The 26,929-nt window shown below is 43.7% G+C and overlaps 1 protein-coding gene across 6 annotated transcripts in view; it reads right to left on the bottom strand.

Moving 5' to 3' along the window:
- The window catches only part of NT5C2 (5'-nucleotidase, cytosolic II), a 93,838-nt gene that overhangs the window by 48,927 nt on the left and 17,982 nt on the right, over positions 1-26,929 (bottom strand). For 3 of the 6 annotated variants that reach the window (XM_074999235.1, XM_074999234.1, XM_074999236.1), the window contains exon 2: positions 17,311-17,431. In XM_074999235.1, the coding sequence (XP_074855336.1) occupies positions 17,311-17,411 (101 nt within the window). In that variant the 5' untranslated portion in view covers positions 17,412-17,431. Of the gene's footprint in view, positions 1-2,748; positions 2,778-17,310; positions 17,432-26,929 lie in introns of those variants that run through there. The other 3 variants (XM_074999238.1, XM_074999239.1, XM_074999237.1) reach the window with 3 other exon arrangements.

The following is a 26,929-nucleotide window of genomic DNA, read 5'->3' as shown; positions in this document are numbered from 1 at the left end:
AAGAATCTATGTTCTATGGTTTCTAATGCCAAGAAATGCTACTAAATATCAAATTCAAGCACACTGGTAAGCAGAAAACATATCTGATCTAAAGTTTATTCTGTTTGCTTTCTAAAAGATGAGGGAGAGATTTTTTGAGGCATTAATAAATTTCTGGGAAAAGTTAGAAACAGTTTTTGCCCCAGTGTGAAGTGTTGTACTTACCACATTGGCCCTGCCAGAGCTGAATTGGGCCAGGTAGGCACAATCAACTAATTAAGCTGCAAACCAGGGAGCTTTAGCCAGGAGGAAATTAATTAGCGAGAAGCTGTGAGGCACAGACAGGGCTTGCATGAAAGATAGGAGATGGAGAGCACACAGAATTGCTGGGAAGAAGTCTGCAGTCACTCTCTGGGAAGAGGGAGGTATGTTTGGGGCACTGCACATCTGAGTTGCCTAAAGTTACTCCCTGGAAGGAAGAACAGAGGATACTGGCAAACCCAGAGGAATGGGGAGGAAGGGATATGGAAACAGCTCAGGGAAAGAGAGCTAGGTGTACTGAAAGGACCTTGACTGTTGTGTAGAGGGTCCCTGAGGTGGAACCCAGAGTGGTGGGTGGCTAGGTTCCTCTGCCAGCCACTGAAAGAGTGGCACTGGGAAGCAGTGAAGCAGACCACTGCTGGAAAGCAGGAACTTTGATACCCCTGCCCTTGGAAGAGGAAGCCACACTTGAGACTTGACTGGTGGGCTGCTTCATGAAGAGAATAGTTGCAGCTCCACTTAGGAGCAGCAGAGAAGAAACTGAAGAGACAACCACCAGAAGGGTGTCAGCCTGACTGAGCTAATTCACAGGCCTGCTAGGAGGTGATGCCATTCATCAACTTATCATAAAACAGAAAGGGATCTTGAGAGGTCATAGAGTCCAGTCCTCTGCCCTCACAACAGGACCTTTCACATCCCTGACAGATTTTTTTTTCTTTTTTTTTAAATCTCACCTGCCCCAGATCCTTGAAAGGCCCCCTCAAGGAATGAACTCATAACTCTGGGTATACAAGGCCAGTGCTCCAACTTCTGGAGTTATGCCCCCGCCTCATCCCTAAGCAGTGAGTGGAGCATCTCCAGCACCCCAAGTATTAGGGCTTGATTTTGTACATTCTTTAAACCTCCTTCATTGGAGGAGAGTTTGCCTGCAGAAAAGACAACTGTAATATGTCATACTGAAAAGGAGGGCAGAATTATGAAGAAAAATTAGAAGAAACCTGCATTCTGAGGACAGTTTCACTGATAATTAAAATGTAATTGATCAAAAATAATGGGAAGGTTCCTTTCAGCCCTCAACATTTGTGTCACTACCCTACTTTAAAAAGCTCAACAAAATATTAATAAATGGCACACTGGGCTTAAAATAAAACTTCATGTTGGCACTGGGGATGTAGCTAGTTCGTCTAGCTGCAATAACCAACACTGGCCAGAAAACCAGAATTAATAACTCTGTTCTTGTCAACACCAATCTACAAATGCTCAAGACATTTGTTTTAGATCCCTGTTCACAGTGTCCACTTTAACACTATGCTGGGTCACTGGCTACATGTCTATTCAGGGCCCAACCCTACAAACATTTACTATCAGAATTAGCTCTTACCATTTTAGGTACTACTATTTCTAGTCAAAGGGATTACTCAAGGCAGTTAACATCTGCAGGATCCAGAACCTAGAGAGAAAAGTCTTACCCCGAATCATCACGACCATTTCCCAAAATACCTATGGCTCACTGACCAGGCCCAACCCCTTCAGCTGAGCAACCTGTTGTGATGGCAAGGCAGGGATTCATGGCAGTTGAAGAAAGACCCGCTTCAGCTTCAAGAATACTGGCCAAATATACTTGTTAAAATAATAGATTTCAAAATCTTTCCACGTCTGAAAAGATGGGACAAACGTACCTTTGACCTAAAAGCTGTAGAGCAGCAGCAAAGACACAGTCCCTTTCATCCCAAAATACCTTAAAAGAATGATCCTTTAATCACTGAAGAAAAGGAAGTATTGATATATTTTCTAAATATTCCTTTAAAACTAGATAAATCAGGTATCAAATTAATTCTGGTGGTGTAATACAAAAAGCATGTGTATATTAACAGGAGTGCCAAAACAGTGGTTTTGAAGCTTTGAGCTCAGCCCCTCCCCCACCTTATAATTTTTGATTGCGTCCCGCCCTCCCCCACACATACAACCCAGAACAAAAATAGACTCAGCAATTGCCACTCCCCCTCCAGTTTTCAGCACGGTGGAAGAAGCATGCAACCATCTCTGTGCACAACAGATGTTGAGCGTGATCCACAGGATGGATGGCCTGCTGAGGTGAGTTAGGGGATGGAAACTGCACTCCCCCCGAGTCCCACTGTGTGGGGATGGCCCAAGCCACCTGGCATCACCACTAGTCCGCCCTACCCTTTAAACAGTCCTCTGTGTCCCATACGGGTTCGAACACACCCTACAGTTTGAAAACCGTGTGGTCTAAGAAATCGAAAGGTAAATCTGAAAATAAACTCACTAAAAACTTTTTCACCCTCACAGGCCAGAGGCTCTGATGAACACCTTTCATCTTGCACAAATCAGAAAAAAAAAATCTTGATTTCACCTTCATCGATTATGGCCTTTTCCTTTAAGCAGATTTTCTTTTTGGTTTTTTGTACCAGAGCACTGGTGTTAAAAATCAGTAAGATACGAAAGTATAACAACACTGGGTAACAAAACAAATCAGATCATACTCACAGCATAAAAACACTTTCTGTACTGCTGCGGCAACAGCTGAAAATTCTCTGAGTTGAGTTGCAGGGGTTATTATTACAGACACCCTAGCTCCACCTCTCCACTCCACTACTGCATTTTCCTAAATATAACATTCTTGTCTTACTTTTGCCTTTTTCTTTCCTTTCCTCAGGGATATTACTGCAAATGTTTTCTGAAATTTTGCACACCCTGTCTTGTAGGATGATGGTTTCCTCATCAGTTTAAATAGCCCCGTATAGTCAACATTCTCATTTTAAAGGACACTAACATGAAATGCTTATCTTTCGTTCTCTGTAATAAGAGAGCAATAGAAAAGATGATGGCTGGAACTGAGCTCCCTTCAACCATTGTTTCCTCTTTCTTCTCACATGCGCAGCCTCCTCATGTGACATAAATCTGATAGCCAAGGCCATCTTTTCTGCTGACATATTTAGGTATCAAGAAACTTGGAGGACAGAGGAAATGAAATTCACTTAAGCCTTCTTTATACACATTAAAGTGTTTACTACTACTAGATGAGAGTATAAGATCAGCTAATTGCCCCCCCGAACGTCTTGAGAGCTACAGGTTATCCATGGGAACAAAAAGACATAAGACCCACTACAAGCCCTGGCACACTTAATTGAGACCAACATCTGAGCTACTTGGTTTCTGAGCTATGAGTATCTGAAAGATGGGCCACAGCAGAGAAGAAATGGAAGCCTACAACTGTTTAAAGCAACAAATTGGGGAAAGCCTGACCAGCTTAGAAATGGGAGCTCAAAATGAGTTGCTGGCTGTTGGTGAAACACAAAGGCTGTCTCTACACGGGCACAATTTTCAAAATAACCATGCTAATTGCTATTTTGAAGATTACTAATGAGGCGCTGAACTGAATATTCAGTGCCTCATTAGCATTAGGATGCTTCTGGCCACGGCGCTTTGAAAGCACCGCTTTCGAACGCCCGCGGCTCGGCTCGGCTACATGGGGGTCCTTTTCAAAAGGACCCAGCACATTTCGAAATCCCCTTATTCCGTTCAGCTGAAGATTTGTGCGCATGTAGACACAGCCAAAAGGGGAAAAACAGCTAGCCAGAAAATGCAGAAGGTACAAATGTACCCCTTAATCAGCTCTCTGTAGGTGATTAAACCCTGAAGTTTTGTTATAGTAGAATACCTTTTAGCAAAGTGATCATACCGCTTATTTCCCTTTTAAGCTCTAAGATTTACTCTGGGCAACAGAAAAATACCCTACATAGTAGGAGGGAAAGGAAGCACTGCACATGAAGGTGAAGCTACAATGACCTGACTTCAATCATATATGAAAATTCCTGTACTGAATACCTTTACAAAGTAAGTGATCTTGTTTTTGCAGCAAAATAATTAATGGATTTGTCAGGAACATGTATGAATACAAACTCTCATGCCTAAATAGGAGAAAAGCTCTTCTTACTATACAGGAAATTCATTACATTAGAAAAGGAATGCCTAGGCAGGGAAGAACAAGCCTGTTTATTTTGTTTAACCAAAAGCTGGGAAGCATTCTGAGGCTTCTATGAAATAAATATATGCAGCATTCCTGTACCATGACGAGTGAAATCTACATGGATTGCACAACTGAGCACAGAACTTGGCATGTCTTCCAATGAACACAGGAGGGACAGGGAGATAGTATTTTTAAAATGTGTCAGAGAATGAGCAAAGTGAAGGATAGGTATTCTTTTTAAGCAATGTATATCACAAGTAGTGTCTTTTATTGGGATTACATTTGTGGTGAGTGGGGGGAGTCAGTCTATTTTATACTTCTACTTTAAAAGAAAGACTGTAGTGATTAGTTTTGTCTCAACCCACCTCAAAAGCAGGGGATAGCCAAAAATTTTGGATTTCAACTTTGTCAAAATTTTGGGAATTGGATATGTCTTTATTTTAAATACAAGTATCTTCAACGACCAGCTAAAATGGCATATTAAGGAGAGACAAGCAGCAGCTGAATGGGTCTGTCTTTTTCAATCTATCAAATTTGACAGCCTCCCCATCTCTAGTTTAGAAGAGGTGACGACACTGGTAAAATTAGTGCCTGCTGTACCACTGCTTTTTGTGACCTTGGTGTGCTTTTCCTGCTGGAAAACTAGACCCCCACCCTATCCAGTCCCACAGACACACAGAAATGAGGCATGCTGCTGTCACAAGTTACCAAATAGCATTCAGTGTCAACAACAGAGACCTCCAGAAGCTGAAGTGAAACTAGATTAACCTGTTACTGAGATCAGGCTTATTTAATGGCAATATGCAAGTCCCCTGAAAAGAACATTTACGTGGCACCAGCCTGTCTTCTCTTTGGGATGCTGGATGCCTTGGCACCTGCCTTAAAAGGTTTAAAGCAAAACTTCAAAACTACTATTATCATTGGAGAGACAAGATGGGTGAGTAGAATCTTTCATTGGACCAGCTTCTGATGGTGACAGAGACAAGCTTTCGAGATTACTCAGAGCTCTTCTTCAGCTATGTGTAACATTGAGAGCTTGTTTCTATCATCAACAGAAGTTGGTCCAATAAAAGATATTACCTCACTAACTTTGCCTCTCTAATATCCTGGGACTACCATGGCTACAACAACACTGCATAAAATCAGTGGAGTCATACTAGGTTTTGCTGACTCTTGTCCCTTTTGACAGGTATTACCATTGCACACAACTAGTAAAGAGAAGTTACTCACCGTAGTAACGGTGGTTCTTCAAGATGTGTCCCCGTGAGTGTTCCACGTTAGGTGTCGGGCTCGCCCCGGCGCCGCAGGTCAGATCTTCCAAGCAGTTTCTGCCGGACCACGCATGCACTGGTGTGCGCCGCTCCTTTGCGCGCTCCTGGCCACGTGCGCGATCCGGTCCCCACCAGTTCCTCGACCAACCGCCTCGGATGCTCCTGCAAAACACTAAACAGAGATCCGAAGCGGGGAGGATGGGCGGGTGGTAGAGCACCCACAGGGACACATCTCGAAGAACCACCGTTACTACGGTGAGTAACTTCTCTTTCTTCTTCGAGTGTCCCCGTGGGTGCTCCATGTTAGGTGACTACCCAGCAGTAACCCAAAATAGGAGGTGGGTAATCGGATCATGTGCAGCTTGTCCCCGAGAGGACCGCTGTCGAGAGCTGGGTATCCTCTTGGAATACCCTGTGAAGGGTGTAGTACTTGGCGAAGGTGTCATAGGATGACCAGGTCGCCGCTCTGCAAATGTCTTTTAGCGCAACGCCCTTGAAAAAGGCTGTTGATGCCGCCACCTCCCTAGTGGAGTGAGCCCTGGGTGTGGCCAGTAAAGGAGTCTTTTTGAGTTCGTAGCACATTTTTATGCAGGATACGATGTGCTTCGAGATTCTCTGCGAAGAGAGACCTTCTCCTTTCGATTTGGGAGCAAGAGAGACTAGGAGTCTATCCGTTTTCCTGAAGGACTTGGTCCTGTCTATATAGAAGGCTAGCGCCCTCCTCACGTCCAGGAGGTGTAGGCGCGCCTGTTTGTTAGAGTTATGAGGCTTTGGATAAAACGAGGGTAAAACAATAGGTTCGTTAATATGAAACTCAGAAGAAACTTTAGGAACAAAGGCTGGATGCAGCCGTATGGTTACTGCCTCCTTGGAAAATACTGTGCAGGGTGGCGTTGCCATAACTGCCGCAAGCTCGTTCACCCTGCGAGCTGACGTGATTGCGAGAAGGAAGGTCGTCTTTATCGTAAGGAGGCGGAGGGAAACTGTGGCTAAAGGCTCGAACGGTGGTCCCGTTAGCGCACTAAGCACCAGGTCCAAGTTCCATGAAGGTGGAAGCGGTTTCCGAGGGGGGTATAGGTTTACCAACCCTTTGAGGAACCTGGTAACCATGGGATGGGTGAACACCGTGTGCCCTTCCTCTTCGTGTCTGAATGCTGAAATGGCGGCAAGGTGGACCTTTAACGAGGATAGCGAGAGTCCTCCTCTCTTGAGGTCCAGTAAATACTCTAATATTACAGGTATAGGCACCGAAAGGGGGGCTAGCTGTTTGGTAGAACACCATGCCGTGAAGCGAGTCCACTTCTGCTTGTAGGTCTTCCTGGTGGAAGCCCTCCTGCTACTTTCTAGGACTTGTTGCACTTCCTCCGTACATGTGCTCTCTAGGGAGCTGAGCCATGGATTAACCACGCTTGTAGTCACAGGCCTTGGGGGTGCGGACGCACTATGGACCCCTGGACTTGCGTGAGCAGATCCGGCGCCACCGGGAGGGGCATTGGTGGACGGTCCGACAGGCACAGGAGTAGGGGGAACCATTGCTGTCGATCCCACATTGGGACTATCAGGATCATTCGGGCTCCTTCTCTCCTGGCTTTCTGCAAGACTTTGTGGATCAGCACTGTGGGAGGAAAAGTGTAAAGCAGGGGGCCCCTCCAGGAGATAGCGAATGTGTCCCCCAGGGACCCCCGTCCCAGTCCTGCCCTGGAGCAGTATCGTGGGCACTTCTTGTTGTGTTGAGTGGCAAACAGGTCTATCTGGGGAAAGCCCCATGTGTGAAACATCGGTCGTAGCAGATCGGGACGGATCTGCCACTCGTGTGTGAGTGCAAAACGCCTGCTCAGCTGGTCTGCCTTCACATTGTGAGCGCCTGGTAAGTACGAGGCTTTCAAGGTTATATTGTTGGCGAAGCACCAGTTCCACAACCGGACTGCTTCCGCACATAAGGCACGGGACCGAGCTCCTCCTTGCCGATTTATATAAAACATGGTGGAGGTATTGTCTGTACTGATCCTGACTACTTTGCCTTGTATATGGTCTCAAAAGTGTCTGCAGGCGTTGAACACCGCTCTGAGCTCCAGTATATTTATGTGCAGTGACTGTTCCGTGGAGGACCACAGTCGTTGCGTCACCTCTTTGCCCATGTGTGCTCCCCACCCTATGTGGGAGGCATCTGTAGTAAGAAAAACCGATACTTGTGGTTGGTGGAAGGGTACCCCTGTTAGCATGTTCTTGGGGTTTACCCACCATTTCAGGGATTTGCGCACCTCTGTCGTGGGCGACACCACCCTGTGAACGGTGTGTGCTGCCGGTTTGTATATGCTCGCCAGCCAGTGCTGCATGCTGCGCATCTGTAACCTGGCGTTCTGTACTACGAACGTCGCTGCTGCCATGTGGCCCAGCAGCTGTAAGCACGTCAGAACCGGCACCGTAGGGCTGAAGGTGATGACTTGCACGAGGGAGCCGATGGCCCAAAAGCGTGTCTCTGGTAGATACACTCTCGCTGTAATAGAATTTATGCATGCCCCTATGAACTCTATGTCCTGTGTGGGGTCTATCTTTGATTTTGCCAGATTGATAACCAGGCCGAGCGAAGAGAACGTGCCTGCTGTGACATGTATCATGCGTAGTACCTCCTCCTTCGAGGCCCCTTTGAGTAGGCAGTCGTCCAGATACGGGACTATAAATACCCCCTGTCTGTGCAGGTAGGCTGACACCACTGCCAAAGTCTTGGTGAAGACTCTGGGGCCCGAGGAGAGGCCGAACGGTAGGACCTTGTATTGAAAATGTTCTTTGCCTACCATGAACCGGAGGAACGTCGGTGAGCTGGACGGATAGTTATGTGAAAATACGCATCTTGTAAGTCGAGGGCTGCAAACCAATCTCCATCGTCCAGTGCCGTAAGGATGGAGGCGATTGTGATCATCCGAAAGCGTTGCTTGCGCAGGTACCGGTTGAGGCCTCGAAGATCTAAGATGGACCTCCAGCCTCCTGTCCTTTTCTCCGTGAGGAAGTATCTGGAGTAGAACCCTTTCCCTTGCAGTTGCTCCGGCACTCTTTCCACTGCCCCTATGAGCATAAGATGGTCTACCTCCTGCTTGAGTCTCGCTTCGTGGGAGGCATCCTGCAGGTGGGGCCTGGGTGGAGGTCGTGGCGGTGGGAGCGACTGGAAGGGGATCGCGTACCCCGTGGCTATGATCTCCAGCACCCATTTGTCTGTGGTGATCCTTTGCCACTGGTCGTATAATGGTCGGAGGCGATGGTGGAATAACAGCTTCGGATGACACTGTGCGATGGTAGCGATGGCGCAGCCCTGGATCTGTGTGTCAAACTTGTGGCCTTTGGCCCTGCCCCGAGGACGCACGGCTCTGTTGGGAATGTCACCTGGGAGTTCTATATTGTTGATGATGTTGATGTCACCCTTGCTCGTAACCCCTGTGATACTGGGGATGCTGTGGCTGACACTGGTACCATCTTTGCTGAGGGTAGTACTTTTTCTTTCTGTATGGAGGGGTGTAGTTCCCTAAGGTCCTAAGAGTGGCTCTTGAGTCTTTACTGGAATGAAGGACCGAGTCAGTTGATTCAGCAAACAGCTGCTGCGTGTCGAAGGGGAGATTGACGATCTTCGCCTGCAGATCCCTCGGTATACCCGATGTTTGGAGCCAGGACTCCCTTCGCATTACCACTGCCATAGCTGTTGAGCATGCTGCTGTGTCCGCAACATCCAGGGCGATCTGAACTCCCGTCCTCGAGGCCGCGTAGCCTTCTTGCACGATAGCCTTGAGCACCGGCTTCTTGTCCTCTGGAAGCGAGTCCATGAGGGAGGTTAACCTAGAGTAGTTGTCGAAATTGTGGTTCGCTAGATGCGCTGCGTAATTCGGCATTCTCAACAGTAGGGTGGAGGAGGAGTAGACCTTTCTGCCGAACAGCTCTAGTTTCTTGGCATCTTTGTCCGTTCCCCCCGTTTTGAACTGAGACGTTTTTGATCTCTTTTGAGACGATTCTACCACCAGAGAATTTGGTTGCGGGTGGCTGAATAGGAACTCCATGCCCTTCGCCGGCACGAAATATTTCTTGTCCACTCTCTTGTGGACAGGCGGAATAGTCGCAGGGGTCTGCCATATCATGGTGGCGGACTCCAAGATTGCTTCGGCAAGCGGTATGGCTATTTTAGAGGAGGCCGGAGGTCTCAGATTTTTAAGGAGCTTATGGTGCTTCTCTTGCACCTCTGCTGTCTGGATGCCTTGCGTGAAGGCCACCCTTTTAAACAGCTCTTGGAACTGTTTGAGATCGTCCGGAGGATGGACGTCCCCCGGGGCCGTAGCCTCATCCGGGGAGGACAGCAAGGAACCACTAGGGTACGCCTCTCTGGACCCCTCCGGGTCCTGTTGATGGTGGTACATCCGCTCGCTAGAAGCTTGCAAGGGAAAAACCCGGGGTTCCAGAACCAACTCCCCCTGAGATATCTGAGTCTCTGTCCCCGTTCGAGATTGCCCTCGGGGATACGGAACCGTCTGTGGGGATCTGTCCCTGGTAGTATGCCTATGGTGTCTATGCCCCGCATGATAGGGGTGACCATGGCAACACGGGCACTGCTCCTGGGATGGTGACCTGGACCACTCCCTTGGTGCATACCCCTACGTCTGGGGGAGCAAGATCTTCTGGAGACATGGGACGCTGGAGAGACTGATTTGTGATAGTACTCAAGTGGCTCGAAGCCCAAGAAGGGCGAAGGTGGTCCAAGCCATGGGGAGGCTGGCTGTAGAAATGGAGATGGGGGCTCCAGATAGGCTAGGGGTGACCCCTGCCTTCTCGTTGGAGTCCGCAGCACGAGCGGAGGGCTCAGAGAAAGCAGCTCTGCAGCTCTGTCTGGAGAGGGACTGCGGTGCCGTGTTTTCTGTGCTGCCTTTCCCCTCCCCTGTGGGGGTGGCTCCGCCCCCTGACGCATCGGGGATCTCGGCCCCGTAGTCTGCACCGCGCTCGGCACGCTCCTCAGCGGTGCCGCGCAGGCGGTCTCCCCTGGTGCCTGCAGGCTGCGTGCCTGCGCGCTCTGCGCCGCCGGTTCCCCGGGGGTCGGTGCCGCTGTTTGCGGAGCCGCCGGTTCCAGCGCTTGCTTGGCCGCCGCCCTGCCCGCGGTGCGGGGTGGCTGTTTGATCATCGGAGGCTGAACCTCCGCCACGTGCGTCTCCGCGCCGCCGCCGATCAGCTGTAGCTGCGGCTGGGGGCTGTGCGCTCCACCCGTCCCGCTCGCTGTTGCTGCCGGCAGGGATCGGGTTGGGGAGATTTTCCTCCATTTTTGCGCTGATGGGGTTAGGGACGTGGCTTTCCTTTTATGGGCCCCGGAGGGTCCCTCCTGCTGCAGCCGCTCCGGCACATCTGGCTGGAGGGCCTTGTCAAACAGCAGCATTTTCAGCTGCATCTCCCTGTCCTTCCTTGCTCTGGCTGTTAACTTGGCGCAGAAGGAACATTTCTGAGTGACATGGGATTCCCCCAAGCACCTTATACACTGACTGTGCCCATCAGACGGTGGCATCGCCTCGCAGCACGACTCACACTTCTTGAATCCTGAAGAGGACATTGTGGTGAGTCTGAGTTGTTAATAGGGTACTTAACACCTTCTCTGTGCTTGTTCCCCTCTCGGATAAAGCCTGCCGTGGCAGGAGGGCTAATGGCCCTAGGCTCCTGGCCTCCGGTGTTCTGCTTGTTACTAGGATTGGAAGCTTTGAATTCCTTCCCTTTCTTTGTTTTGTTCTTTTTTTTTTTTGTTGAAAACAACAACCGACTAACAATCTAAGACTGAAGAAACTTTAAAACAATTAAAAACGTTAAATACGCTAACTCTGGCCGTAGCCTGAGCGGATTCCGTCTGCAGCCGATGGCAGTTAAAGAGGAACTGGCGGGGACCAGATCGCGCACGTGGCCAGGAGCGCGCAAGGGAGCAGCGCGCCCCGGCGCATGCGCGGTCCAGCAGAAACTGCTTGGAAGATCCGACCTGCGGCGCCGGGGCGAGCCCGACACCTAATGTGGAGCACCCACGGGGACACTCGAAGAAGAACTTATTTTCTTACATTTAACTGTTTTTCTTTTGACACGCAAATTAGCAGAGTTCTGTTTTATTCCCTCTTCAGTCTAATAAAGCCTTCATAATTGCGTTCCAGGCTTTTAAACATTCCTTCTGGTGATGGTACTTGGATTTGGGTCAGGTTCAGGTAGAGGAAAGGGTTTCAGCTATAGGGCTGATCAAAGAGTCAAACTGGACAGCACCAAAATCTTACGAATTGTTCTCACAACATTTCCAATACCTGTGTCTGAAATTTGCTGACAGTTGTTGGAAGATTGCTGTAATAGCCAAACTCAAAAATTTGTACCTAACCTGAATCCAAACCCTGATAGGGCATAGCAAGGAAAAAGCTGAGGTCCAGAAATATGAACTCTTTCCTCTGAAATTAAAAGAAATTCAGAATCAAGATTCAGTTTTGTCTATTTCTATTCCCATTGCTTGGGTTTGCTTCCCAAGTGACAGCAAGATTCTGAGTAGCTCACATATGGATTTGATCCTAAATAACATCAACCTGCTCCAGGAAATTATTAAAGCAGAGCATCACAGGACAGTTTCAAACTGAGTTACTTTATTATTATTGACTTGGCAGCCACAGTTTGTATTATTATAGTGTACTTTTTAGTTGAAGATCTTGAAAGTGTGTTACCAACATAAATTTGTTTAGTAGTTCTCAATTTTTTTTATTTGTGGACATCTAAAAATGTCAAAGGGAGAATGGGACCCTTTGGAAATCTCAGATATAGCTTGCAAACCCCCAGGAGTCCAGATATCTCAAGTTGAGAACCACTGATTTAACTCATATGACTTCTGTGTCATATTATACTGGTAAACCAAGGTAAAGAAAGATTAAATGACTTGTCTAAGACCACACTGTAAGTCACTGGCAGAGGTGAGATTTAGAACCCAGAAATCTTGACTGCCAGTTGCCTCCCCTAATCATTAACTTAAAATAAACCAACATATCCAGGCTGACAACTTTCAAACCAAATGACAACTCACTGTGATTGAAAATGGCAAAATTAATTTAGCTCCCCATCTGCATTTCTACTGAAAGAGCCAGCTCAGTTTTACTGCCCCGCTAAACTACAGACAAATTTACATAAAATAGAAGCAAATACCTGATTGCAGTTTCTTAGTAACTGTCAGTGATAAAAGTGGATGAAACCCCAATTTTTTCCATTATTTGACTTCAGCTAATTGCAGACATTGTGGAAAACTCCAAAGAACTATAGCCCAGAAGTGTTCACTCCAAGTTTAAAAAAGAGACACTAGGGCAACTTGGTGCCTCATAGTCAATCTACTTCCTGTCTAACTGCAACCATGCTAAATGACAGTATTCATACACAGGGACTGGCCTAGCAATTATCCACAACCGAGATAAGTCACCAAATACTAGACAGGGGAGGAGGCCTTGAACGTCCACACAATGAAGAAGAGCTTCCTGATACTGACACAACAATTTTATTTTCACATTTCAAACCTATGGTGCCAATACCAGCTTACAGTAATGCAGTGTCTTCCTACCAATGACCTCCATCTGAAGACAGATATAATTCTTTCCCTATGTTAATTCATCTTACGGCACCACCTATTAATAGGCTCCAGGAACATCATATAACAAGGTTGTAATTGATATTAACACTAACAAAGGTGTTCCATTTAAAATTTCACATAAGAAAATCTTTATTCTGAAAATTAAAATAATTCTTCACTATTGGCTTTGATAGTTCTTTAGGTTCTTATTTTATAGTATTCTTGTGGCCTTTTATGAGTGCAGAGAATAAAGAAGTGTCAGTTGTCTTAAATACAACCATCATGAAACTAAAGCTAAAATTTCATGCAGTTTCCTCATATTTTGGTTAAGACTCAGAAGAGTTTTTGGGTTCTTTTTAATTTCCTTCAGGTTCCTGTAGGGTTAAGTGTTTTCAAGTTTTTCTCAGAGTGTACGCTGTAAAAATTGTGTGGTAACATCATCCAAAGGATTGTAATTCCTTGAACAGCTGTAAAAGTTAATAACTAAGCAAACCTTTTTTTGGTGGGGTGGGGAAGTGGGAGACTGGCGTGGTAAAGAATGCAAGAAGAACCAACTAGAGAGGTTTCATTTTTGAGTGTTCTTGTCTGCAGAATTTAGGACCACAACATTCTAATCATTAGGCTCTGAGTCATAATATACTGAACCAGTTAAACCAGTCTCAAGAATGGAACCTCTGTCAATAATGCGACATGTTACATCCATCAACCAAAGAGACATAACCCAATATACCTTCAAGTTATAATGAAAATGTAGGCTTGATTTTATAATCTCCAATATTAATAAAACAATGCATTGTTACGCCAATGATTTTGTCTGAATTGGAATGTTTGGAACTCAAATATTGCAGCTTCGTCCTAGTGCATGAGAAAAGACAGTTGCCTTTTCCTGTAACTGCTGATCTGATATTTGTGGCTCATGTCCATTCTATGTTAGATGTGCATGCTCTTAATATCTAATCTTGTTTTTCTTTAATGTTATACATTGCTAGGTATACCTCTCTCTATTATCCAGAATATTTGAATATCCAGAAACCTCCTGGTCCTGGATCTGTCAGCAATGAAAGAGTTTACTGTATAAGGAAAGAGATTTTCTACAATAGGTCAGAACGGCAACAAGAGCCAGGCTGAGGTCCCACTGCAGAACTGGACTGGAACTGGTGGGAAGAGCATCTCAAGGCCTTTCAGGAATCTGATCAACATCTCTTGTGAAAACGCTTATCCTCCTTGGACACACAGGCTGAAGACCAAAATGGCAACCAGATGAACTTTGATGTAAGAAATTACAAGCTTTTGGTGGAGCAGGTAATCCAGGATGGACTGCAGAGACAACTGTATTAAATGTATTAAAACATATTAAATGATTATATTAAATCTGAAAGAATGTTAAAAATCATTTGCATATCACCACTTAACATTGTTTGTTTATTTGGATTTAACATACTTGTTTACTTGGATTTAATATAATCAGGTATTATTAGTAACAAGTATTACTAGGCAACCAGGGATGTTTTGTTTTCACTATGGTTGTTATATTACTCATGCACTTTTAACACAATACGAAGTCTTTATGCTATACCAAAAGTTAAGACCGGTTTTCATACTGAGCTCCAGGTTGGCAGGCTTGTCACAATTACAGTATTGCCAACGCAAAACATCCAAATATCATAAGCCAGTACTCCCACTGCAAATTATGAGATCAGTTAAAAGTCATAAATCTCGGGTTCTTTTAAACTTACTTTTAAAAAAAGAAAGACTCTCAGTTTTCTTTCTCAGAGTCACATCTCTCCAGCAACTGAGTCTTTACAACAAACACCAAGATTCACAATACACTAAAACCCTGAGATATACACAACTCGAGTACACATATCTCGTGTTAATGCGACCGCCACTCCTGTTGGGGCAGTGGCCGAGAGTCCAGCTACTGTTCCTGACAGGAGCAGTTTCCCAGTCCCTGGGAAGAAGACGGCAGCCGGGACCCCAGCTCGCCTCTGCTGGCAAGAGCCGGGAAACTGACCAGCAATGCACTGGTTAGTTTCCCAGCTCCTGCCAGTGAAGGGGAGAGGGAAGCCACAATGCTGCCTGGTTCCTAGCTCCCTGCCTCACTGTGGGAGCCAGGAAGCTGACCGGCACTGCTCAGTTTCCTGTCTCCAGTAAGCAAGTGGAGCTGGAGCCAGGCTGGCAGCTCTCTACTGCGCACAGGAGACAGTCTCCTGTGAGTCATGGGGAGCTCTAGCTCCCAGCTCTCCTTATTCACAGGAAAAAACAGTGCTGGTCAGTTTCCCGGCTCCCCAAGTTACGCCGAAATTCAGCTTACACAGGGTTGCCATGAACGCAATCTCTGCATAAGTCTGGGGTCTACTGTAAAAATTGTGAGATTTGGCATAATTAATTTATAAAGGAATGAAGAGCTTAAGAATTGAAACTTAATTCTTGATATTTATCTTTTAAGAAATTGACAATACTGCATCTGTTTTTCAAGAGTCAAAAGCAAGTGGGTCAATGCAAAAATAATTGTGAACAACAGAAACGGATATTAGCACTGCAAACCACTGTGATAAACACACACTTCATTGATACAATACAACCACCAGAAATATACTAGTAGTCTCATATGGATTCTATTTACACTAATTTAAATCAGGAATAGCTCCAGTAATTCAATGCATGAAATCCTGTCTCCACTGAAACCAATGTCAAAATTCCCAGTTATTTCAACACAGCCAGAATTTCAACGCAGGAAGTTATGTGGCGCAAAGGAGCATCAGGCCTAGAGCTACATATGTATCAACAATATTTAGTTACATTTATTAGGAGTTTGGTTATGATACAGTAGTTTCTTACTGCACCCCAGAAGAGATTCCCTCACATCTTGACTAACCAGCTTGCACAGGGAAACTTAAGTTCTAATGCCTCCAGCTCACTCAGACACCAAAATATATTTGATAGTAATAATAAAATGCAAAATTTCAGAAATTCACCTTGGGTTTCACTATTTTGCCTTAAAATGTTTTTCATCTAGCACAACTTTACCCATCATAGGACAGTAAAAGATATCGTCCTCTGTTTAGAAAATCAAAGTTGTGTAACCTGTAAAACACTTTTTAGGAAATAAAACCCTACATGAATCCCAAGTGCAATACATGGCATTCAGATATAAATTATCAATTGGGAGACTTGGTGTTTGCCATTCCCTTTTCAGATCTCTCTCTCCAAGGCACTGATGCAACATTTACTTTATTTTCAAACTCTGATTCTTTTAACAGAATTTTTGAAAATAACTGATTTTGGTCATGCAAAGGGAGGCACATATAGTCTCTCTAAATGTGGTAGTTACATGATTTGTTAATATTACAGCTGAAACGTTTACACACACCCCTCAAATCATAAAATTTGTCATAGTCATTAGAGCTTCCCTGTAGCACACACAGCTGTTTCCCCCTTGCCAGGCAGAGCCCATTGGCTGGCTCTGGCCACAGCTTGCCTGCACCAGGCCTGTGAGGCTCAGGGCTCCCTCTTCCTCCACCCCCTGCAGCAGTGTGAGCAGGTTGGTAATGGTGTTCCAGTCATGGTGCCCCAACATGACCAGAGTGTCAGCATTGCCTGGTGGCCCTGCAGGGAAAACAAAGCGGTCGGAGTGTGCGGGGGGAGCTCTGAGCTGGATCCAGGTGAGCTGTGGGCCAGATTCAGTGGGCCGTAGGTTCCCCACACCTCTTCTAGGTGTCATTGAAACACAGGTTCTAATATTATAAGATCTCATACTAAAATGAAATCATCTTTGTTTTTGTATTTTACTTCCCCTATCCTATAAAATCAGTGTCTATGGTTTCCCACTTTGTACTGGGGTAATATGGAAAAGTTGGAAAAAATTACTATGACATTTTTTCTAATGGGTATTTATCAACATGGAAAAAAAAAAAAAGAATGATGGTTTCCATTGCAAAATCTGGCTTGTGATTAACCTTTCCACAGCAGTATTAAAGGATGCGGATGTACCTAAACTTTCTAATCTGTAAATTGCTGCAGGCAGGTATCATATTGTCTTTTATGTTGTGTAGAACTGAGTACTCTACCAATGCTTAGTAAATACCGTCTGAATAGGTAGGAGGAAGTTACTTTCAAGTCTCTGTCAGCAAGCAAGAAAGCAATCAGAAATTTGTTTTACGTTTTACTTCCTTAACCGTACAAACTATGGCCCAGTTTACATTACATGGATTGCGTACCGGTGATAGGCTTCCCGACGGTACTTTTTCAGAGCATGCCCATCCATGTTTGCTGGAAGATCTGCTGCATTCTGGAGTCTGTCACTCCATGAGGTTGTCATTTTTAACTGGTCACTTAATTCTGAAAGAGAAAAGAGATACATTTGCTTAACTTCTAATGTGTTTCATAAGAGGATTGTATAGCTGTTTTCTGAATACAAAAGGATCTTGCAGCACTGAAAAAATTTGACAAGATGCCTGCTGTAACTACTTGCGTTTATAGGTCAAATTTGTAAAGGAAGTTACTTGAAATGTCTATGTACTTATGTATTTGCGCTTCCAGTCACATGAATCCTAAAAACACATTTGCTCTGGATATCATCACCAAACACAAACCAAAAATGTCAAACCCAATATCTGCTGCAAATGTCCTTAAAATACCAATTTAGCTTTATCATATATAGCTGCAGTGTCCAATATGCTTCCAGTTTTGCACATGTGGTGAACTGGACGCCGCGATGTGGCAAAATGCTGCTCCTTAGAGCCGCACATGTGGAGCGTGGTCCACCTGCTCCACTCCCCACCACTTGGTGGGAAAAGCGCACAGCAGCAGCAGCTCCTCCTGCAGCTCCAGTCTTGAGTCACAGGCTCCTGAAGCCCTGCTGGCTGCAGCTCGCCACAGCCCCAGGTATGACCCCAGTTTACGCAGGAGTAGGAGGGGAGAGAAGGGTGGGCCTGTGGCAATGCTTAAATTTTGTTTGGACACCACTAATATATAGCATCTTTCATACAAAATGCACACCAAAATGTTTTCCCAGAGTTAAATTATGTCATTTTAGATGTAAATAATAAACATTAGCAAATAGACAGAGAAGCTAAGACATAACGGAGAAAGGAAGAAAGGCTTTTTTTTAGCGAAGATTTTGAATGAGACGCAGAAGCAATACAGCAGAGAGATGGTGTGGGGCTATTCCAGACACCTGGAATTCCAGAGGTTTTCATTCTGAGGTTAAACACATAGGCCTTGTTTTCGCTTCTTAAATTTAAAAATCCAAACAAAACAAAGAAAATAATTTTTTTAATATCAAGGGAACTACCACACATGAGCTATCACAAGGTAAAAAAAATCACAAAGTAGTCAAGGCACTGTAGTTTTACCTAGAGGTAAATGAGCCAAGGTCAGCTACAGGTGGGAGTATAGCACTGATCTTGCCTAGAAGTTTTATCTTGCATTTTTATCTTGGGATAGCTCAAAGTTTAGTTATAAATACACTTTTTTTAGCAGTGAATTCAAGGCCAGAGAACAGATTGGCACTGTGTGAGCAGAGGGAGCGGGGAAAGAAGTAGGAAGAATTTATGCTGGTATCATTTTTCAGCTTCACTCAGGTAACACATGAGGCACATTCGCAATGTATGCAGTATTAATAAATCAAACATTTACCATATCAACTCGCTTTGAAAAGTAGGAATTTATTGCCTTCACTTTACTTATGTGGATGGGACACACAGACAAGTTAAATGACTGGTCCAAGATCATAAGTAGGGATGAATATCATAACTAGGGCTAGCATTCCAGGCTCTGGGTCCCACTTCTATGCTCAAATCCTTATACCAAATCTGACAAAGTGGGTTTTAAACACAAAAACTCATTACCTAATAAATTCATGGGTCTTTAAGGTGCTACAGGATTGCTTGTTATTACCAAATGGATAGACAGACTTAAAATAGAAGAGGACAGGTTTTTTTGTTACAGTCTTTGTGCATACATCTAGATTTTATTTAATGGCCATGAAATAAATGACAAAAATTAAATCAAGGACAAACAATTTGGCTATAAAATATGTCCCATACTCAGCATTTTGTGACCATTTTCCAGTTACCAAAAAAGCAAGATTTCACATTTGCATCCTGTACTACATCCCAATACAGACTTCAGATTTTGGCAGACAGCCTGAGGAAAGGCAGTCGAGAGCTGAAAGCTTTCTACCAAGAATTCCCTGAAACACACACAGGTCAAACTCTGAGAAGCAAATGGCAGGAACATTCCCGTCAACTGCTACAAGGCATGCTGGGGGAAAGCACTTCTGCAATAGCCCACTTCCAGGCCACCTAGGGCTTTTTAAATAATTACCAACCGCTTAAATTACACAGAAAGGCAAATGGATGGCAGTTCAGAACAAAGGTCATTGAATTACCAAACTGGTCTGCTTAAAAGGCAAGCCACTCTGCACTAGCTGAAGCTGAGTAATCACAAGTACTGAATGCTCACAAGCAGAGAGCATTGCATGTCTTGAACTCTTAAGCACTATGGTAATACAAACAATAAATAATAATTGCAGTAGTCCAGAAAGGAGCAGACAAAAAGCAAAGATGTCTGTAGAGAGAAGGAAGGATTGCAAACTACAGGTCAGCTGATGTTCAGAAGGTGCTCTGGGACCTTAGGAGTGGTGATGGATCAGATTAAAACCCCAAGATTGCAAACCACTAAGGCTAAGGTTGACATGCCCTCACATGAGAGGGAACAGTCACAAATCCATCAATTCCTAAAGATACTTTCACATACCTAACCTACCAGCATCTCCTTCGTCTTTCCTGGATTAATCTTAGAGCAGCTATCTTTCATCTTTGGAGTAGGTCTCAGAGGGAAATAAATATGCCCACCACGCATTAATAATTACTCAGAAAGGTCCCATGACTGTAGGGGGTCTGTGAAAGCAACATCGTAAAGGAGAGCATTTGATTCTTCCTCCAAATGAAGGCAGTTCGAATCCATCAACCTGCCAACCATTCTGATAATTTATACTGGTCTGCCTGGTAGGAGACAAGAAGATCCAATATCGCCAAGTATCTTCATCGCACATCTGGAGAGAGCGATGGACAAGATCAAGAAAGAGGTAGAAGGAATATCTGTGCACAGGAAAAGAATTAACAACTTGAGGTTCACGGCTGATATAGTTATCATTGAGGAAAATGAGGAGAAGCTAGCGAAAATGGTGCAGGTGTTAAACGAAGAAGGGAAGCGGTATGGACTGATTATGAACATTGACAAAACAAAAAGAATGGTATTTGGAGATAAGGAAATAGGAAGGAAGATCAGTGTGGATGGAACTGAACTAGAAAATATAGAGAAGTTCACATATCTGGGGAGAAACGTAACGTATGATCTAGACTGTAAGAAGGAAATAGCGACTAGAATAGTGAAAGCAAGAGCGAGTTTGAAGGCGATGCATAAGATCTGGAAAAGCAAAGCAATTAGCTTAAGAACGAAGCTGGGCATCTTGAAAATGTGTGTATTCAGCAGCATGTTGTACGGATGTGAGACATGGGTGATAACGAAAGATTTGAAAAGAAGAATATTGGCGTTTGAAAGGAGTTGTTATAGAAAGATTCTGGGAATAGGATGGATGCAGAAGGTCACCAATGAGGAATTATATAGGAAGATACAGCCGAAAGAGAACCTGCTGCAGAAGGTTATAGAACAGAAACTACAACTATTTGGACATATTTGCAGAATGAACAACAAACGAAAAATCAAGACCCTAGTATTCGACATAATGGATGGTTCGAATAGGAGAGGCAGACCCCACAGAGAATGAACATAAGAACATAAGAATGGCCATACTGGGTCAGACCAAAGGTCCATACAGCCCAGCATCCCATCTGCCGACGGTGGCCAATGCCAGGTGCCCCAGAGAAGGAGAACAGAAGACAATGATCAAGTGATTTATCTCCTGCCATCCATCTCCTGCCCTTGTTCTGAAGGCTAGGGCACCATACTTTATCCCTGGCTAATAGCCATTTATGGACCTAACCTGCAAAAATTTATCAAGCTCTTTTTTAAACCCTAATAGAGTCCTGGCCTTCACAGCCTCCTCGGGCAAGGAGTTCCACAGGTTGACTGCGCGCTGTGTGAAGAAAAATTTCCTTTTATTAGTTTTGAACCTACTACCCATCAATTTCATTTGGTGTCCCCTAGTTCTTGTATTATGGGAAAAGGTAAATAATTTTTCTATATTCACTTTCTCCACACCATTCATGATTTTATATACCTCTATCATATCGCCCCTCAATCGCCTCTTTTCCAAACTGAAAAGTCCCAGTCTCTCTAGCCTCTCCCCATATGGGACCCTTTCCAAGCCCCTAATCATCTTAGTCGCCCTTTTCTGAACCTTTTCTAATGCCAATATATCTTTTTTGAGGTGAGGAGACCACATCTGCACGCAGTACTCAAGATGTGGGCGTACCATAGTTTTATATAGGGGAAGTATGATATCTTTTGTCTTATTATCGATCCCTTTTTTAATAATTCCTAACATCCTATTTGCCTTACTAACTGCCGCTGCACACTGCGTGGATGTCTTCAGAGAACTATCCACTATAACTCCAAGATCCCTTTCCTGATCTGTCGTACCTAATGGATAGATGATGTAGTAGACTGGTGTGGAGCTAGTCTACAGAAACTAAGCCACTCTGCACTGGATAGGGAAAGATGGAAGGAAATAGTGAGAGAGGCATCAGACATCAACGGGCACTGAGCCCATGGTTATTGATGATGATGATGCCTTTCTGTCTCTTTATCACAGCACAAAGATATAAAAAACTATATACTCCAATGAAAGCGAGAAGACAAGTTCCATTACTTTAGTCTCATCTTGTCACTTCATTAGATGCATGTTGTTTTTGTGCTACCTAAAACAAAGATGATGATACAGAGGAAAGGTTCATCTGAACAGAAATGCATCCCAAAGGCCAGTAATGTCATAGTCCAATAGTCGGATAGTATCACTCCAAAAAGAATTCCAGAACACAGTGAATCCATCTGTTTCTCAGATAGTGGGCCTATTTTAATGGTTCACCTTCTGATGTCCTGGGAAATGTGTCTGGTTTTATAAAGTGTGAAAGCAGCCAGCATTGTTCTGTGTGGGATGGAATTTGAAAAGGTGAGATTTGGGGGAGCTACAGAAATCAGACATCAACAGCTAAAGCAAAAGAAAATGAAGGGGCTAAAATAGTATTTGTCTAATTAATTTAACTTTATTTAGATAATTCTACATGACAAAATCCTACAAAATGCAGCAGTTTGAAAATCATGTAAATTCTAATGTACCTGTTTTGAGATAAAATATTAGGAACATGCAAAAGGCACAAGGACTGTAAATTTTTGGGCCATATCCTGAAAGCCTTACTCATACAAGCACCCTACTGCTTTCAATGAAATTACTCTCATAAATGAATGTTATAAGATTCAGATTACATGTAAATAAGAGTAAAGAGATCTAGCACAAGGTTGTCTTCTTTTTTTCTTTTCTACACACAAATTCCTCTTTAAATTGATGCCAAGGATAGTGACTATAAATAAGATGAGTTAAGCCTCTTGATACATTACTGGGATAAACATCTTACTGAGCGGGTAGCTGGCCAGTCACGACTTTTAGTTCTGAGCAACTGAAATATGATGCATCCTTCTTCAGTTACAAATCTATTTTTGAGATTAATCCATCTGTAAATAGCTCCACAAAAATAGAAACCTTTACATAAATAAGATGTTTTAGAAATATCTTCCTATGATCTATTACAATTATGCCTCCTGCTAATGCAGTCATAATTAAGTGCTTGAGTGTTTCTGATACAGAGCTCCTTTCTGAGAGGTATTTAAAAAGTGTAGCTGAAAAACTTTGATCTAGACTAGCACATGACACACAAGACTTTCTGCAGAACAACATAGGAATTTAAGCACAATTTTTGAAAGAGGCTGATTTCCTGCTTTGTTTGACCACACTTTAATTACAGAATTACCCACGAAAAAATTTTGCAATACTGGCAAACACAGAATACTATACCAGTAACATTTTCCCCCCTTGTGGTACTTTTACTAGATATCACTCTTCCCATTCTTTTTCAGCAGATGGTTTGAAATCTCTGAATCCCAGAATAATGTATATATATATTTGACTAATGTACACTAACCTTGGTTCAGCAGATTTGTTTGTAATATTTCTACCAAATAAGTTCATAGAGTTAGTTGCATGCCAAAGAAGTATAAATAAATAACAGCAGTCACAATCCCACTTTTTAGTACATTCATAGAGATTATATGCAACAGAAAATACATGTAGCATAAAACATGTGTGTTTTAACATACCCACAAGTTTACTAAGCACTTTTGTCTGTTCTAGACTCCTGTTCAGTTTTGATATTCATCATATAATTAATACTAATATTAGGCATTCATAGCATGGGAAAAATCCTAATACTTTACTTGGATTCTCTTCAACACCTGGCATCTCAGGATCCCAAAGCCCTTTCAAATTTTCATTCTCAGAACAGCTTTCTGAGGCAATTGGCAGTGTTATCCGCCATGTCACATACTTGGGGCAAAGAGAAGTTGACTGCATGCCACCAAAGTTAACTGAGGTCATAAAGCAAGACAACAGTAGAGGTGGGACCTGAAACCAAGAGTCAAAACTCCCAATCCTCTGCACTCATCACTATACTGCTCTCCTAGGGCAGGTGCAGTAAAATCCAAAGTGGGACTAAATATCTCTAATACACATTGCATGACATGATAATATGCATTTAAGGGGGTGTGTGATATATTCAAGCATATGTGCATTCTGATTTAATATTTAGCATTTGTTATATTGTATGGAAAGTCAATATATTTGGAGAAAGTACTAGGTTGTATTAAAAAAATACTCAAACTTTTGTAAACAAAAAAGCAGTCACATCGCACTTTAAAGACTAACAAAATAATTTTATGGGGCAGATCCATTTCTTCAGACACAGACTAACACAGCTACCTCTCTGTAACTATTCAAACTTCTGTGGTTGCAAAATGCTGCTTGCCAAAATAATAATTAGGTTGACTCAGTTTTAGCAAATTCCTTAACAAGGCATCTTTTAATCTCTATAAAGGGGGAGGCATACAGCTCAGTGGTTTGAGCATTGACCTGCTAAACCCCACGTTGCAAGTTCAATACTGGAGGGGGCCATTTAGGGGTCTGGGGCAAATAGATTAAAAAATAACTGTCAGGGATTGTGCCTGGTCCTGCCAAGACGGCAGGGGGCTGGACTCAAGGACCTCTGAAGATCCATTCCAGCTCTATGAGATAGGTATGACCAGCATCTGATGAAGTGACTCTGTGCTCATGAAAGCTCATGCTCAAAACTTTTCTGTTAGTCTATAAGGTGCCACAGGACCCTTTGTTGCTGTTATCTCCATATACGTAACTCTGTACCTTTCCTTCCTTTTCAAACCCTGAACCACCCTTTGTTATCCCCCTCTATTCCAACTGTGCTCCCAGCTTTTCCAATTTGTTTGTCACCTTCTGTCATCTTAGTTCCTACTTGACAGCAGAGCATGGCATGATTACATTTAACTCATACACATTGAAATCATTTTCCAACGTCCACCTCTGCTGCAGTGTTTACTATGGCACAAGGCAACTTGTACATATTGGGTAAGTCTTAAGGATGTAAAATCCCATTTAATTAGTTAACCAGTTAAACGTCAGTTAACCAGGTGGCCTGGAATGCCCTTGACCATGGTGCACTGGGGATCAGGGCTACAGTGTAGCCAGAGCAGCCCCCATCCACAGCAGCCCATGCCAGGAGGGCTGGAGCAGCCTCCCCAGCCAGCTCCCAGACACACAAACACACAGGGGCGACTGAGGATATGGGCTGCTCTAGCTGGGCTGGAGTCACCCTCTCTACCGTGTTCCTGGGCTGGGCTGCTCCAGATGCGAGCAACTCCAGTTGCACTGGAGCACCTGCTCCTGCCACTTCCCCTCCACCCCCCCACCTCCGGCAACCCCAGAGAACTGGAGCAACCCATAAGCCCACTCCAGGCCAGGGGCTCCTCCAACCCCCGATCAGTTAAACAGATAAGGTTTACCAGTTAAAGTTTAACATCCACAGTAAGTCTGCAATTAAGCACCACTAGCTGGCCTATGTCAGTTGACAGGATCACAGGGTTCAGGCAAAGGGGCTGTTTAACTGCAATCTAAATGTGGCAATACAAGCCCAAAAGTTTGCACTACAATTAAACACCCCATTCTCCCAAGTCAGTTGACACTGATGTTTCATTGCAATGGAGACACACACAAAATGCCTATTGTTATTTCTTTTTCCCTAATTTCTGTCTATGTCTAGACTGTTAGTTCCTGAGAACAAGTACCACTATTTTTCAGTGTTTGGGGCACACCTAACACAGGTGCTATCATAAGTAAATAAGGACATTAAGTCCATTGGCGAATACCTGGATCATTCACCTTCTTGATGTTACCTATATTTCATTTTTAATGACCATAAAAATTTGAAAACCTGCCTCCCAAATCATGATGTATAATAATGTTAGTACAGGTTAGTACACATTCTCTAATCTGGCACCCTCTGGACCTGACCACTACTGAAAAATCTGCCAGACCACAGGAAGTCCATATTGTCTAGAAGCATCACCAACACATCCACTGCTTAGTGGGCTCTTAAAAGACATTCAGAGGTAAATTACAGCTAAACAAGAGCACAAAACAGTGAGAGCCAGGACTGATGGGTGTCAACAAACTTTATGGGAGCATGGGAAACTTGACTACACTCATGGTAAGTAGTCATCCGGTTAATTAAAATCATGCCCGATCATAGATGTTGCTAGAGACAGAAGAGAGTCCCAGACTAGCGATGTTCAACCTGTACTGACTCATGCCAGTGGAAAAAAAATGTAAAAATAGGTCTTTAACTTATTTTTATCATTTCATGTTTGCCAAATAATAGACATCTGATCTGTCATTTGCTCTAGAGAAAGAACTACCTGGATAAAAAATGGAGTTCCAATCCTCCATCTACATTTCACTGTTTTGGAAAGGTTACATTGACTCCACCAACTGCTCATTTAAACCTTTCTTGTGGCCTTTGTTTAACTGTAGGGTTGCTAATTCATTCTAAATTTATCTGCCAGTAGTTTTGGATAGTAGCCAAGAACAAAATCATTTCTGAAGGGGGTTTTAATTACTGCTACTTTTCAAAATTTAGATCAGTTACTTTAAACCAATAGCAGCTTTGTGAAAAGCCACAATTTCCAAAGTAGAGAAGACTATAAATAATCTAAATCTAAAGAATTCAAATGTAGCTTGCAAGCTTGTCTCTCTCACCAACAGAAGTTGATCCAATAAAAGATACCACTTCATCTACCTTCTCTCTCTAAACCATAAAATTGTTATTTTACTGCTTTCCCTGCCTTGTGTAAATTTCCCATGTTAAATAATTTTATTGCTAGACAGCAGCCACTTTGAAAGTATTTCTTTATTCTTTTTTATGAAAACAAATATGACTCTGTTCCTGGAAGAGTAATTTTTTCCAAGGGATACAGATCGCATAAGTCTTGTCTTCACTCCTGCAAAGATCAACCCGGTCAGGATCAGTGTTCTGGAGTTCAGTTTTGCACGTCTGGCAGAGATGCATGAAATCGATCTCTCTGGGGTCAGCAGCTGACCCCTGTACTCCTCGCTATCATGTGAAGTAAGGGAGGTTAAAGGAAGAAACACTCCCATTGACCTTCCTTAGTAAAGACAGTCAAGTAAGTGGATTTCAGATATATCAATTCTAGCTATGCAATTACTGTAGCTCAAATTGTGTATCTGAAATC

The sequence above is a fragment of the Carettochelys insculpta genome, chromosome 7, assembly GCF_033958435.1.
Source record: "Carettochelys insculpta isolate YL-2023 chromosome 7, ASM3395843v1, whole genome shotgun sequence".
NCBI classification, from domain to species: domain Eukaryota; kingdom Metazoa; phylum Chordata; order Testudines; family Carettochelyidae; genus Carettochelys; species Carettochelys insculpta.
The sequence above is the reverse complement of the archived record's forward strand: the minus strand, read 5'-3'. Positions and strand labels throughout refer to the sequence as shown.